Source organism: Ambystoma mexicanum, chromosome 3q (assembly GCF_040938575.1).
Source record: "Ambystoma mexicanum isolate Mex_15411 chromosome 3q, UKY_AmexF1_1, whole genome shotgun sequence".
NCBI classification, from domain to species: Eukaryota; Metazoa; Chordata; class Amphibia; order Caudata; family Ambystomatidae; genus Ambystoma; species Ambystoma mexicanum.
Genome location: NC_090926.1, coordinates 930,212,254 through 930,228,172, shown reverse-complemented (window position 1 = coordinate 930,228,172; position 15,919 = coordinate 930,212,254). Strand labels below are relative to the sequence as shown.

Below are 15,919 nucleotides of genomic sequence, written 5' to 3'. Positions count from 1 at the left end.
GAGGCCTTTGGAGGTGGAGTTTGCCAACAGATCTTCTTACGGACCAGGTGATGGGAGAAGCAGTAGGGGAGAAAATCAAAGAATTTTTCCAACTAAATGACACTGGGGAGTATTCTCTAGGCACCGTATGGGAAGCTTTCAAGGCAGTGATCCGGGGACATATGATAGCGCTGAAGGCCGCCAAGGACAAACAGAAACATAATTGGGAAAGAACATTGGAAAAGAAAATAACGGACATTCAAGGGGAGCTGGTAATTCATCCCACTAGAAGTCTCAAGAAGGCATTGAAACATGTGCAAGGACAACTTGATATGCTCCGCAACAAAAAGGCAGAAAAATCCCTCCTCTATCTAAAGCGTAGATACTATATGAAGGCCAACAAGGCGGACAGATACCTAGCAAGACAACTCTGCGAAAAACAGAAATCAGTGACTATCCTGAATGTCAGAGATGCACATGGAGAGACCCAAACACGCACCAAGGACATAGGGGAGGCCTTCTATCAAGAGCTGTATGCGACAGAGCACCCGGATGAAGAGAAACAAGACAGGTTCCTACAATCTCTCCCCATTCCGGCAATATCTGAGGAAGACAAAGAGGCGCTGGAATCACGGATCATGGAAGAGGAAGTCCAGAGGGCAATAGCAGGCCTCCCAAATTCCAAGGCACCAGGCCCAGATGGCTTTACGGCCCCCTTCTACAAAAAATACGCAGACACTCTCATTCCAATACTGACAAGGCTATTGAACACATTTAAGGACAGCGAAAATGTGACTCCTTCCATGAACGAGGCAAAGGTCCTAGTGTTTCACAAACCAGGTAAAGATCCCACCCTCCCCGGCTCATATCCCCTATTGCCCGGATAAATCTGGACCCTAAGATTTACACCAGGATACTGGCCACCAGGATGTCACCCCTCCTTCCGACTCTAATAAATACAGATCAATCTGGCTTCATCCCCGGCAGGCAAACTCATGACAATTTAAGAAGAATAATTCACTTGGTAGAAAAAATAGGAATTACCCACACACCAGCAATATTACTCTCACTAGACGCCGAAAAGGCCTTTGACCGGGTAGAGTGGCCCATTCTCTTTAAAACACTGAAACATATGGGATTCGGAGACCAATTCATAAACCTGGTCAAAGCCAACTACAATTCCCCAACCATAAGAATAGCTATAAATGGGGAGGTCACGGATAGGGTGGGGATATCAAGGGGAACCAAACAGGGCTGCCCCCTCTTCCCCTCTCCTATATGCCATATTTCTGGAACCCCTCCTAATTAAAATCAGAGAATCTGCAGGGGTAAGGGGGATTGAGATGGCGGGCAGACAACACAGTCATAGCTTACACAGATGATATGCTACTGGCCTGGAAGACCCCGGGAAATCCCTATCACAAACCTTAAAAGAATTGGAGGCTTTTGGGTAGATCTCTGGCTTAAAAATAAACAGGAAAAAATCGGAGATCCTGTTCCTAGCTGGGGATAAGGGGACACTAGAAAAAGAGGCGGACTTGCTAGGTCTTAAAATAGCAGGGGAGGGTATCAAGTACCTAGGGGTGACACTCGCACATAAGGTGGACAGGATATATAATGGTAATTAGCCCCAGCTTCTGGCCCGAGTGAAGAAGGACCTAAATCGATGGTGCCCGTTATGGGTCTCATGGTGGGGCAGAATTCAGTTAGTGAAAATAAACATACTCTCCAGGGTGCTGTACTATTTCCATGCCTTCCCAATAAAAGTCCCAAACTCCTTCTTTAAAGCATTGTCAAAGGCCATCTCGAACTACGTGTGGAACAGGAAACCCCCAAGGGTTGCCAGAGCCATCCTCGCGGTACCTACCAGTGCAGGGGGAATGTCACTCCCACACTTTAGGAAATACTATCAAGCAGCGCAACTCTGGGTCATGAAGGAATGGCTGGGGGAAGACCAACGAACAATAAGGGTGACTCAAGATAGGGCGGTCGTCAGAACTCCCTTGGAGGACCTACTGTGGAAGTACAAACAACATAGACACCAAAATCTTCGCACCACTGTGGTCATGAAAACCACCTTGGATGCCTGGGACAAACAAACCAGGAGGGGTACTATGACCACGCCACTGGCCCCTTTCACACCTATATGCCGAAATCCACAGTTTCCACCGGGACAAGAATCTGGGGCCTTTGAAAAATGGGAAGCCGCAGGGTGCAGGAAAATTGGGGAAATGTTCCAAGACAATGAAATAAGAACATTTACAGAATGTAAAAAAATGTGGACCCTAACAGAGGCGCATAGGTATAAATATGAGCAAATCAAACACTGGCTTACCACTCTGGAGGTCACACAGTGCCACAAGGGACCTAACTCCATTCGAAAAATATCTAATAACCAACCCAGTCGATAAGAAACTGGTGTCAACACTATATAACTTTATCAATACACAAGAAGAAGAAATCAAATGGACATACATGAAGAAATGGGAAGGCACGCTGGGGGAAGAGATATCTAAACAGCAATGGGCGGAATTGTGGACGGGCATCCCAAAGCTCACCTGGGCAGTCCAAACCAGAGAAATGTGTCTTCAAATAATTACTCAATGGCACTACACACCAGAGAGGCTCAAAACTATGTATCCGGAAATGTCGGATCGCTGCTGGAGGAGATGCCCGGAATCAGGCACGTGGAGGCATATCTGGTGGGACTGCCAGGGGGTTGAGGGTTTCTGGAGGGAAGTGCAATTGGAAATGACAAAGATGTTTCCGGAGGCTGACCAAATGGGGGAGCGGGTGTGGCTGTGCGGATTCAAGGACCCACAGGCAAAGAGACTTCATAAAGCACAATGGAGGAGCTTCATGGGTCTGGTCATCGCGGCTTGGGCAACGATTGCCCAACACTGGAAAAAACAAGACCCGCCATTGGTATTCACTTGGTTGCAGAAGGTCTGGTCGCAAATGACCATGGAAAAGATCACGCACCACCTTCAGGACCAGAAGAACTAATTCACGAAGGAATGGGGGGAGTTTTGGAATACTTGAAGTCGGACTTCATGGAGCAATGGTGCCCGCATAACATCAAAATGACAGACATATATAGCTCATAGACCTTCCCGATGCAAAACTGAAAGGGGCCCATATCTTCCAGGGGGGTGGAGGGGAGGTGAGTGTGGGGAGGAATTATGTGGGATTATGGTGTTGATGGTTTGTTGTTTACATGAAAAACAATAAAAATACGTTTAAAAAAAAAGATGACTCCCATAGCTGATGTAAAAGAAAGAGTGAGTGGGGGAAAAGTTCCCACTTACCCAGGAACGTAGAAAAGAAATCCGCAAGTATTGTAAAAAGTGCTGTGGGTGTAGGAGATTTGGCATCAAATGAAAAATCTGACCTAACGCCGGTTACCTGGGCTTGACTGGGTTAACGTCCCCGTGGCATTCGTTCGTTCAGGGTTACTTGCTTTCTTCGCTTTCTCGCCGGCATCCTGAGCTTTGTGCTCCATACTGATTGACTGCTCTGCGGCATCTGGATAGTAGGCGGTCAGGGCTGCCTAGTGCTCTCTACATTGTTCTGGAGTCCGCCGGTCCACCATGGGATCTCTGTGGTCACGCCACCAATTTCTCTCTGCTTGCATCTTGAAGGACTCTCTGCGTCCCCTGCTCCATCGGCTTCCCAACCGTTTCCAAACTCGCAGGCTTCACCGTCTACAGAGTCTCCTCCTCTCTAAGGTGTTGCGTCACCATAGGGCTTCCCTGGCCGACGTATGGGTCTCTCTGCCTCTGCTTGCTGCAGGGTCTCCACTTCAGCTTCTTCGCCCCAGTTAAATGGGATTTTCTATTTAAAGACATTTTTTTTTTCCGGTTGCCATTAACAGCTAACAGGGTGTTCTTCCTCCAAATCTATATATTGTATGTCCTTGAAGTTGTCTTATATTCCCAAGTGGGCCATTGAAGGATATTCTTTTGGGAGTTCCTCAAAGGAACGGGAGTACTTGCGCCCGCAGAGGGAGTTTGACTCGGTGAGGTCAGACTTGACTTATTCCCCTAGGGAGGCTATTGCTTAGCGGGCTCACCTTCCTAGCTTCATTTGGAGGACTTCCCCTTGGCGGGAGGATGTGAATTCCCTCAATTTGTCTTACTACTTAACAAATGTATTTAAATATAATAAATATGTTTTATATAGTTTTTTTAAGTCAGTGAAGTGATGTCACCTGTCCCCCATACCTTGCACTGTCCTCTGCTCCTTCCATCCCAAATTCCCCCTCCCCAGCTCAAGTAGTATGGTTGGACGTGTGTGCGTGTGACCTTCTACCCGGCTCACTTCTTTTAAAGTCGCATTTCATAGTCCCACCTTTTCTGCTGTTGACTCTGCTCCCCCTCCTTTTGGTTTGCTAATGACTGGAGAATAGCCTAAATGCTGTAGCCAATACCGGAATTCGGTCCATGCATAGGGGCTGGGCTGGACTCCCTCCCTCCAGTGGTAAATCGGAAATAACGAGGACAATCCAGCAGCTGCACTTCTGTTGATAAATTGGTGCAAAAAACGTCTCCAAATTCTGTGACTATAGAAGATCTCTATAGCAACACAAATGACACACAGAGTCGCAATGTACAGAATGACCCCACTGAACCCTGTCTGCTTATGAAAGCTAAAAGTGTGTCTGGCAAGTACTTCCATGCTATCATTTTTTTTAAACTGACAAAACATGTTTTGCAACTTGCAAATAGTTATTTGCAAGCTTTAAATTCAAACCATGGTTGTAGCCATCATGGCTTGTAAAAAGACATGCATTGGGAAATTTAAATCATCAGATATTGGAATTATGCTTTTGCCTTGGAATAAGCAACATGCTCTCTGGTTGCTTAGTTTTCTGAAAATAGTGGTCCTGTATGTCCCTCCTTTCTTTGATATTGCTTTCCCCTACTCTGTTTTGAATACTTACTTTTTTATGTTGGGCCTCTTAAAAAGGGAATTGAAAGTGATTAATCGCAAATTTACTCTGCATGCTTTTTCATTGAGAACAATGTTCACAAAGCTGTAGATATTGTCAAGTAATCCAACATTGTGTATACTCTGTGAGATGCTGTCTTCAATGAACGTGCATGGGCTGCAGGGAAATTTAATGTACGGATTGTGTGATTACCCAAGCCATTTTCTTTGCTATTGACTGCATTTTCTTTTTATTTACAGGAAATCCTTTTCCCACTGTTTTTGCTCATTTTGTTGATGTTTCTTAGTTTAATGCATCCGAATAAACACTATGATGCAATGCCCAGCACAATCCTTGGATCGTTGCATGAATACCTGACCTCGGACCTCAGTCTTGGATACACACCACTGACTAATCGCACTAGCAGAATCATGCAGTTAGTGTACTCTGACTGCTTACCAAAGGGTAGTGTATGCACAATTTAATTGCATTTATACCGTGAGCATGCTTGGTCAAATGCAGATTTCGATATTGTTTTTCTGGTGCTTTTGTGAAATGTGCTATATTTGACTCTATTTCATGATTATGCTTTTAGACACTGTCATACATGGCCTTAATTTCCACTGGAGCCCCTTAGACTGATGAGGGAAGAAAACCATAGTTGGATGGGAAACATTTAAAACCACCAAAATAAGGAGATACATGTGTATAAGATACCACAACATAAATGTGCTTGAAAGAATTTTACGTTAGGCTCAGTAACCATACTCTGCACAGGATTTGGGTTGTTTGACAGTGAAAGAATTGTTCGTGGCAGAATTGACCATAGTCAATTTCGCTGCAAATACGTTTACTGCGGCTGAAAAAACCAAACCCATGCCCCTCCATTTCCTCAGTACATCTCTCCCACACCCCCTACTTTCCTTTTTCTCGGTCCGATGCCTCTCCTGTACTCTGCGGCATCAGTTCCGGCCCCCTAATGCGGGTCAGATCTGATGCCGCAGGATCCCTTTTTCTTTTGTCTTTTTTTTTTGTTTTTTTGTAATGTTTCATCCCCTGTCTCCAATATTGAGGAAGCGGGGTACTCCCCCGCACCTCTGATAGCCCCAAAAATACAGAACATGAGGGGCGGGGTACACCCCTGCAACCCCCACTCTCCATGTTCAGTATTTTGAAAAATCGATCGAATGGTACTTGGAGAAATCAGTCAAATGTACCATTCAATCTATTTTTTCGAGCAAGTTGGCTAATTCGCTCTGTACCAGCAGTAAAACCATACAGTACAGCTGTACCTTCAACTCTAAATTAATGCTCACTGATTCTGTAGTGTGTGGTATAACCAAAATATGAAAACTTTAAGGACTATTTGAACCATTCGGTAATATCTTTTCCGTTTCAAATTCTTAGTAAAATAGAGCAATTTTTCCCAGCCAAATTACAATCTTAAAATCGGTCTTTCATGACCTTCTCTTCACTGTTATTTGGCAATGACTCACTCATTCTTTTTTTACACTGTGTTTATATTTGCAACAGAGCAGAGTGAATACATTACAAGTAACGTTATCGCATGGCTGTCAACTTCCCAACCACCCCCGTCTGCCCCACCCATCCACCCCCCGCCCCCGATGTCCCCACCCCGACCTGGGTTCCTGGATTTACTATGTTTCTTCTTCTGCTCAGATAGTCTCTGTCCACTCCAGGATTCTTGCGGAGTTCCGGGATAGGTAGGTTAGGGCTGGGAACTTTCTGTTATAGTCTAGAAATGGGGCCCAAGTGTCCTGGAAAGAGACACTTGTCCCGGTTCTGGCCGCCGTTATCTTTTCTGCAATCAGGATGTCCCAAATGTTCCCCCACCACAGCGCCACCAGCAGACCTTCAGTGGATTTCCATGTGCGAGCCACCACAATCTGCGCTGCCAGCAGATATTGAGTCAGGAGTTTAGCTTTTCTTCCCGATCTGGGGTAGCGCCCCAGGACCGGGGCCCTCAAAAGGATAGGTTTAGGTTCGAGTGGAATTATCGTCTGGGTAATGCGAATATGGTTACACATTGCAACCAAAAAAGTTGAACCTTCAGGCGCACCCACCACATGTGGTAGAAAGAGCCTGGGTGTCCACATAGTCAACAGGCGGGGCTCAGGGCCCGGTTTGTATGGTGGAACCTTAGGGGGGGAGGGGGCGTAGTACCAGTGCAGTAAGAGTTTGTATGTGCATTCTCGATTTGTGATGCAAGAGGACGATGAGTGGGTTCGCAACCAGATGACTACCCAGTTTTGGTTGGTTAGCTCTTGCCCTAGGTCCGCCTCCCACTGGGCCATAGCTCGTGTCTTGGAGATAAGGAAGTCTCCCATGAAGCACTTGTATAAGGCCGTGATCCTTCCTCGAGTCGGGAGATCTTGCAAGGTTAGTTAAAGTGAGGAGGGCGTGCGCGTTGCTGCTTGCCAGGTTTGCGGGTGGGTGCACCAGTGTCGAAGCTGAATATAGGTGAATCTGTCTGCTTCCTTCAGCTGAAAGGTTTGTTTGTATTGTTCAAATGTTCAGGGGTGACCTTCCACGAAAATTTTGCCCAATCACTCTAGGCCTCCCCTGATCCTTCTTGAAGTTGTGGTGGCTGGTTCCTGGGGCGAAGGAGGGGTTCATGAAGAACGGGGAGAAAGGGTCTAGGCCCTTCGAGATCTTTTTGCGTCGCCACGCCTAGTCACATGCATTCAGCGTGTGTTTGGTAGAAAGTAGTAGCTCATTCCCGCTCTGTCGGACCTGAGGTGGAGTGTGTGGCAGAAAACGCAGAGGGAGGGGCAGCCGGGATTGTTCTATCTCCACCCATCTGGGGCGCCCAAAGTCATTAGCCAGGCATGGATGTGGGCTAATTGAGCTGCTATCTGGTAGTTCTGCAGGTCGGGGACTCCCAGTCCTCCCAGGGGTGCGTTCCCCAGCATCGTTCTCAGAAGGATCCTAGCCTTTTTGCCCTTCCATATGAATTGGACCAGTTTCCTCTGGAGCCCCTGAAGGGCGGCCGGCGGAATCGTTACGGGGAGAGCAGAGCATGCATACAGAAATCTGGGGAGGAGATTAATTTTGCTCGCTGTGATGCGCCTCATCAGGGAGATTTCCTGCGTCGCCCCCCTCTTCAAGTCTCTTTCTAGTTCGCGGAAGAACGGTGGGAAGTTTGTTTGTTTGATAAACCGCTTTTGGGTCCGCTGGGATGTGGACTCCCAAGTAGGGGATTGATTTTCCTTTCCATTGTACGCGGCATAGTGAGGTGAGGGCCTCTCAGTCACCAGGCGGGTCCCCAAAGCCACCGACTTATGATAGTTAATGGTGAAGCCTGTGACTTCCCCGTAGTTGTCTATTTCTGCCAGGGCGTGGCGCAGAGAGAGGGTGGGGTCTGCAAGGGTGAGCAAGACGTCTGAATAAAGGGCTATTTTGTGTTGGGTAGGCGATCTGAGGGCCTTTGATGTTGGCGTTGGCCCTGATTCTCTGGGCGAATGGCTCCATCACCATGGCAAAGAGCAATGGGGACAACAAGCATCCCTGCCTGGTCCCACAGGAAAGCGGGATCGGAGCGGAAAGAGCGCCATTGACTGAGAAGAGTTTTTAGGGCTTGATAGTTCGCTAGGACCATCTTCTGGAACATGGGCCCGATGTGGAAAGCTTCCATAGTTTGACCCATAAAGGCCCAGTCCACCCTGTCGAACGCGTTGACGGCGTTCCGGGCCACCAGCACTAGCTTTTGGAAATTGGGGGCTGTGAGGTCGACCAAGTCCAGGGCTCTGCAGACATTGTCTCCTGTGGATCTATTGATGATGAAGCCCGATTGGTCCGTGTGGATTATTTCGGGTAGAATGGCTGAGAGGCGGTTGGCCAGGATTTTCGAGTAGATGTTGGCATCCATGTTCAGCAAGGCAGTGGGTCGGTATGAGGCAGGGTCTTTTGGGTCTTTTCCCGGCTTGGGCAACAGGATTGTGATATATTCCGCCATGGAGGGGGTGACAGTGCCTGAGTCCCTGAATGAGTTAAAGGGGCCACCATGGGAGCCACCAGTTGTGGCCGGAACATTTTGTAGAATCTTGCCGAGAACTCATCGGGCCCCAGGGCCTATGCTTTGAGGGACTTGATAACGTCTTCAACTTCCTCATTTGTGATAGGTGCGTCAAGGTTTGCTTGTGCTGCGTCCTTCAGGTGGGGTAGAGCCGCCTTTTATAGATACCCCCTTTGTTTGCTTCAGTCTCTAGGAGGGGAGGTCATCACCTGAGCCAGGTGGTCCGCAGCCAATTGCTGTTTCTCCTGTTCTTTGTAGTGAACCCTGCCTTAGCAGTCTCGTAGCCCAATAATTGTGTTGTTCCGCCTCGCCTTGGCTAGTTTGCTCACTAGTAGTTTGTTCGCTTATTATTTTTGGAGTAGTATAATTGTTTCGCTTTGGCCAAGAGATGAGCTGTGTGTTCAGCATAATTAGCCTCAATTTTGTGGCGGGTGATGCAAATTGCCCATTGTGTCTTCGGGGACCAGCCCTTTAGCTTGTGTGTTTTTCGGCTTCTTGGAGCTCCTTTTCAAAGGAAAGGCGGGTTTGGCGCCTGGCTCTATGGTATGCCGCCCCCTGAGCGATCAGTTCCCCCCGGACCACCGCTTTCATGGCATCCCACGTGTTCACAGGGGAGGTGTCTTCATTCCGGTTTTTGTTGAAGAAGTTACGGATCATGGAGGTGATTGCATCTCTCAGGGGCATGCCGTTGAGGATCGGATCGAATAGAGCCTTGCAGCGCGGTGGAGGAGGGTAGCTTGATGGGCTCGGAGTTCTAGAGCTACTGGTGCGTGATCCGATAGGGTGCGTGTTCCAATCGAGATTTCCTTAACATAGGACAGTATTTGCGGCGACGTCAGGAGGTCCATTCTGGAAAAGGTCCTGTGGACATATGAGTAAAATGAGAAGTCCCTTTCTGTGGGATGAAGCACCCTCCAGGTGTCCACCACCTCCAAGGTCCTGAATAGGCGCAGAATGCCCAATGCCGTGTTGAGATCTTTAGAGGCGGGTGGGATGTGATTTGTCATTCGTGGGGTCTGGAACTCCATTGAAGTCGCCTCCAATCACTTTCAGGCCTTCTGAGAAGGAAGAGAGGGTCGTGCCTAGGGAATCATAGAAGGCGGTTTGACCCACGTTAGGAGCGTATGCGGAGACCAGCGTGTATAGTTGGCCTAATAAGAGGCCCTTGATAGCAACATAGTGGCCCTCTGGGTCTAGTTTGGAGTTTAGGATCTTCAGATTCAGGCCCCTCCTAAAGAGGATCGCCGTCCCTCCTTTTTTAGTGCCATCCAAGGCCAGGAACTGTAGTGGGAAGTCTTTAGATCTGAGGCGCCCAAAGTCCCCCGGGAGCAGATGGGTCTCTTGCAGTAGGGCCACGTCTGTGTCTTCATCCAGGAGTCATTGGATGATCGATTTGCGCTTAGCCTGGGAGTTCAGGCCCTTGACGTTAAGGGAGATAAATCGGAGGGTACGGGAGCCCGGGGGTCTACTGCATCGGCAGGAAGAACCGGGCAAGGGGCCGGGAAGGGCCAAGTCTAGCCGCCATTATAGAGGGGTCACAGCTATCGGTCTCTGAACTTTTGAACGGAGCCTCCAACGGGAGAGCCCAGAACTGTTCAACGTGGGGGGGGCCTGGGGTTTCAGAATCAGACCCCCCCTTGGCCAACTTGGCCGGAGCCATGCTCCCCGCCATCATGGCGGGGGCTGCCATCTGAAAAAAATACTCATTCCAAGGACTCATTGGTGGTCTGTACCTTGGAAACGGGCATGAGCCGTGGGGGGCCCACCGACAGGCTTGTTTCTAGAGGCTGAAGGGTCGGCATTTTTTCTGGTGGGGATTCTGGACCACGAAGTCCCCTTGGGTTTCGTTGGAGAAGCAGGGGCTTTGCCGATGTTGTCAGTTGCAGAGCGCTCTGAAGCGCCTTCAGGGGAATCAGAGTGTAGGATCTTCTCGGCATCTTCCAGATGGCTAATTCTCCAGAGGGAGCCATTGTGGGTAAACTGAAGAGCTGTTGGGAAGAGCCACCTGTAGCGAATGTGGTGGGTCTGGAGGTAGAGGGTGAGAGGGCGGAGGGATTTTCTTTTTTGTAAGGTGAGTAACGAGAGGTCCTGGTAGATTTGGAGGGGAGCCCCTTGGAGGACAGTTCGTCGCGGGTACAGCTTATTGTTGAGATAGCTTCCTTTATTGTGAAAAAGTGCACTAAGGTTATTACGTGGGGTGGGGGGGTCTGTCTCCACCCCCTGTCGAGGGCGCAGACTGTGGGTTCAGTCCAGCAGTAGCAACGATTTGTCTAGAAGGGCCTGAAAAATGTTCCCTACATATTCCGGGAGGTCTTTGTCTGGGACGGAGGCCGGAATGCCCTGAATTCAGAGGTTATTACGCCGAACCCTGTTTTCCAAATCCTCTTGTTTAAACTCAAGGATCTCACATCTATCTTGCAGGGATTGGATAGAATGTTGGATCTCCCCCATCGATGCTGACTGGTCCTGGGAGCGATCTTCAATTTCCCCTATGCGCTGTTCCACTTCAGTTACCCTTTGGTTAGTATGCTCAAGTTTTGTGGTGATTCAGTCATGCACAATCTGTTTTAATGTCTGTCATAAAGGCCTGGATGTCCTCTTTAGTTGCTAGGGATTCTTTGTCTTCTAGCGCCTTCGGAGGGGCCATTTTGAAGGGGGTGTCAGACTTCTTGGCCTTGTCGGCCGCCAGTAGCTTTGTGGAGATGTCTGCGTTCTTATTGGCCTTCGACTGTTTATCTATGGCGGGCTCCCGTTAGAGGGGATAGAGCTGTTGGGGCGAGGGAGCAGAGCAGCTGATTGGGCCGGGCACCCCAGGAGAAGGTGGAGGGGCCCTGGAGGCCCAGAGGGTGTCAGGATCCTCTTACACTGGAGCCCCGTGTTAGACCGGTAGTTGGAGTGAGGGGGATGCTCCCAGGCAAGCCCCTCTCCGAGGTGGTTCCTCGTTAATGTTACGCGGGGTGGGGGCATCCGATACGCCACCCGGGCCCACAGCACTTGCAGGCAGCTTGGGCCGAGGCCCGGAAGAGGAGGCAGAGAGGGGGGGGGGGGGGACCAGGGACTCACTCACTGCGTCTGCGGCGCAGGACCCTCCAGAGCTTTAGGCACCGTAGCCGTGCCCGTTCGCAGGGGCCGAGGAGTACGCCCCAGGACGGACAACAGCGGAGGATGAGTCCTCTATGGCCGGTGCCCCCGTCGAGGCAGTCCACGAGGCAGTGGGGGCCTCAAGGTGGGTGTCGGCACTTGGCCCAGCTCCGGCGGGGTTTTCAAGCGGGTTTGCATGCGCCGGGAGGCTGCATCAGCGCGAGTCCCTGGCCGCCATCTTGGTTCCCCCGGCTCCCGATGAGTAAAGTTGGGGGAACGAATTTGGGGTCCTCCAGGATCGGCCAGCCCTCATTTTCGCACCCTGAAGTCCTCACAACTCCCTTATATGCAGCACGGAAGGGGAGTTCGAGAACTGGTGCCGAACACCTTCAAATCCGTATTCTCGGCGGGCTCGGCACAGAGGCTCTCAGAAGAGCTGCCGCATCGTCGGCGCTCCAAGCCACACCCCCTCCACAGATGTTTTTCTGGCATGCTGTAGTGAATAGAATATGCTCTTGAAACTACCTCTCAGTGATGCTGTGTTGTATGCATAATCATTCTTTACTGTCTTTATTTCTTGTTTAAGAATTTAAAACATGTGAGGTTTATTTAACAAAAAATGACTGACTTGCAGTGGAGGAATTGTGAAAAAACAGCTAAATACTGATATGGATGCAGTGCATGTGCAAACCATGTCCTTCTGACAAAGGGCCCCAAGTTAGGCTGATGGTTTTACATTTTAGTTTTCATGCCGGCTAAAAGTCTTAAAACCATTTCAGGAGAGACAAGATGGCCACTGACACCAGTTAGACGTGTTGCAGCTCTGCAAGCCCGTAGAACTTTCACAGCACCACAAGGCTAGTGAATATAGCGGGAACCCATTGGGAAAGGTCACAGAGCCTGAGGGAGAAGAGGGGCACCCCGGCTTGGACTGCAGGGGGCTGCCGAAGGCCGCCTCAGGCCCCGGACGAGGAAGCAGGGGAGCCGGTAGAAAAAAGGACCCAAGTCTGTCCCGAGTTCTAGCATGGGAAACCAGTAGTGCCACAGAAGGGGTGCCGGAGGCTCCGGGCACCGGACACGGACCAGAGCATTAATTACCCAGAGGAGGAGGAGGAGGAGGGGGTTGTGGAGAAGTTGCCCACGTAATATCGCAACTCAGCCAGGCCCGTTGCAACTGGCACGGAGGAAACTGCTCAACAAGAGGAGGATCCGTGCAAGCAGAGGAGGAGAGTAGGCACATCAGCTCCAGGCCGCACCCCTGTGCGGAGTACAGCGTGCCGCTCAGGCTGCCACATACACCAGCAGAAGGGAGGACCAGACCCGGCACCAAAACAAAGGAAAGGGGTTGGAGCCCATAGGCACCCGCAACGGCGCATCAGGAGGAAGATCAGCTGAACAGTGTTCTAGCCAGGCCCCCTAACAATAAACAGCAACCGACACAACGCTGGTAAACTCCAACAGGGTAAGGCGAGTTGCACTATGCGGAAAGACTAGCAAGGTCCACAGGAGGGGAGGGCACACCCCTTGACGTAGCAGAGCGCAGCGGGCAGAAGCAAACCTAAACAGGGGCAGCAGAACTCCTTAAGCCCCATAAGAGCATCAGAGTGTTGAAGAAAAAGGGCCTCCCTAGGCACGCTGCGTACAGCACAAAAATTCCATCCTAAGAACGGGACAGGGGATGAGGGCCCTTTTTTTCCCTCCCCACATCCCAGCAATAGGAGACTAGGTCTAGACACAAAGAATAGCAGCCCACAGAGGGAAGGAACCTAGGGGTCAAACCCCGCTCAGTGACAAATCCAGCATAGATGCATCTACCCCTAGCCCGGCAGCAAGTGTCCCACAGAAGGAGGGAACCAAGCAATCTTCAATCAAGGAGGGCATTCCGCCTACATGGTCCACATAAAGGAGGGAGCTCAGCAGAGACGAGTGAAGGGCAGCAAGTGCGTAATGAGGGGAGACTGGTAGTCCACCGTTATATACTCACAAAAAGGAGATCAGGGGGGTACCTGCCAAGAGACAATTGAGCTATTCCAAAGAAGGTTCATCGAGGAAGGTGGAAAACAGATGTACAAATCAGCAAAGACGAAAGTCTCAAAACAGACGGCACCCTCAGCGGACATGCCGGGCACCATCCCAACATTATGGCGCCCTACAGAGGCGAAGGGGCAGGGAAACGGCCGACATGAAATGATGGAACGGGAGGGGGCAGGGCAAGGGAACATTCTCAAGACAGGACCTCCACCACGACATGCTGTCGCTCCAGGAGTCGCTAACAAAAACATTCCAGGAACATTTCTATCTGATGAGAACGGATCTCAACTTGGCGCTGACGGAAATAAGGCAAGAGGTTGGCCAGCTAGGGGGATAGGACGGACTTATAGGAACGGTATCCGGTCATTGCATCGACAGTCAAAGCATCGACCGCAAAACCATCTTTTAAAAAAAATCTTTAAAAAAAAAGCATCTAATGCTTTTTTTAGGTGGTAAAGGGTTTAGTTGGGGGGAACCCCCCATTAAAAAAAAAAACATTTGCATTAGATGCTTTTTTATTTTTAGATGGTATGGCATTAGATGCTTTGGCTGTCGATGGAATGCCTATAAACCTATTGGAACAAGGCTTGCAAGAAATGGATAAAGACATCACGGCACAGGGCGAAGCAATAGACCAGCTGTGAGTCACCATGCACCACTTGGAACTGCAGATGGAGGACATGAAGAATCACTCAAGGAGGATTAACATAAGGATTAAAAACCTCCCTGAAGCCGAGGCAGATAGGGAGTTAAAAGGACAAGTGCAGAGGATATTCACAGACCTCCTGGGAAACACAAGCCTAGATAGCATTGAATTGGAAAGGGTTCCTCGCACCGGCATGGCACCCAAGGATCCCAAAGCCAGGAAGACGGATGCACTGGCGGCATTCTCAAGGTATACCCAGGAGAAGGCAGTCCTTAGAGCAGCTAGGGCACAGGAACCGGTCACATATAAGGGGGTCCCAATATCCCTCTTTCAGGATCTGGCGAGTAGTATGCTACTTAAGAATAGGCTAATGGGCCCCGTGGTAAGGGAGCTGACCAAAAAAGGAATCTGCTACAAATTGCCATTTCCCTTTGAACTTGTCATCGAGTGGGAAGAAGCCCAAAAACACATTACCACAGTGCAAGAAGGAGAGGATTTACTCAGACTGGAAACAAGCCAAGATCAGCAAGAAGACCGTCTCCCCCTCATGCCCCCCCAGGCAGAAACCCGGCCAATGCCCCGCCAATGGGAGTGGACAACAGTGGGAGAAAGATGGAAATGGAGATCCGCAGTGCGAGGCACATGACCCAAGTCGGGTGTGGGGCACGGTGGAGAGAATGGAGTCGATGGGTAATGAACACAGATGTGACGGAAGACCATTGTTAAATATGAAAGAGGTGGTGAGCAGTGAAGGCATGTAATTGGGCTGTGGGAGCGTTGGAGAACCTTCTGTCTTGGTTTCAATTAGGGCGGTGGCGCCCAGGGGAAAAGGGAGGGGGGGTAAAAGGAGGAGCGGGGATGAGGGGGGGGTGGGAACCTTCCCCAGGTTGGGGGGAGATGGGCGTAGGGGAGAAGTTGGGATGGGAAAAGGAAAGGGGAACAGGCACAAGGTAGAGGAGAAGGGGGCCATATCGGAAACAGGTAAAAGGAATAACTCAGGGGGGATGAATAGAAGGGCAGAATGAAGCATGCAGGAGCAAGGAACAGGGGGAAGAAGGGACAACCGGAACATGAAGGTAGGAGGACACCTCAGGGGATAAACATTCAAGTGGGCCACACATAACGTGAGAGGGCTTAACTCCCCTCTCAAAAGGGAAAAATGAAGGCTCTTTACTAAAAAACACCCCCACCCCCGATGTGCTGGCTATCCAGGAGA

At 49.9% G+C, this 15,919-nt stretch overlaps 1 protein-coding gene across 1 annotated transcript in view; it reads left to right on the top strand.

The window, feature by feature from the left end:
- The window catches only part of LOC138583120 (cholesterol transporter ABCA5-like), a 3,134,767-nt gene that overhangs the window by 109,594 nt on the left and 3,009,254 nt on the right, over window positions 1-15,919 (top strand). Inside the window, exon 3 of the mRNA XM_069655080.1 lies at window positions 5,170-5,374. Coding sequence (XP_069511181.1) covers window positions 5,170-5,374 — 205 coding nt within the window. The remainder of the gene's footprint in view (window positions 1-5,169; window positions 5,375-15,919) is intronic.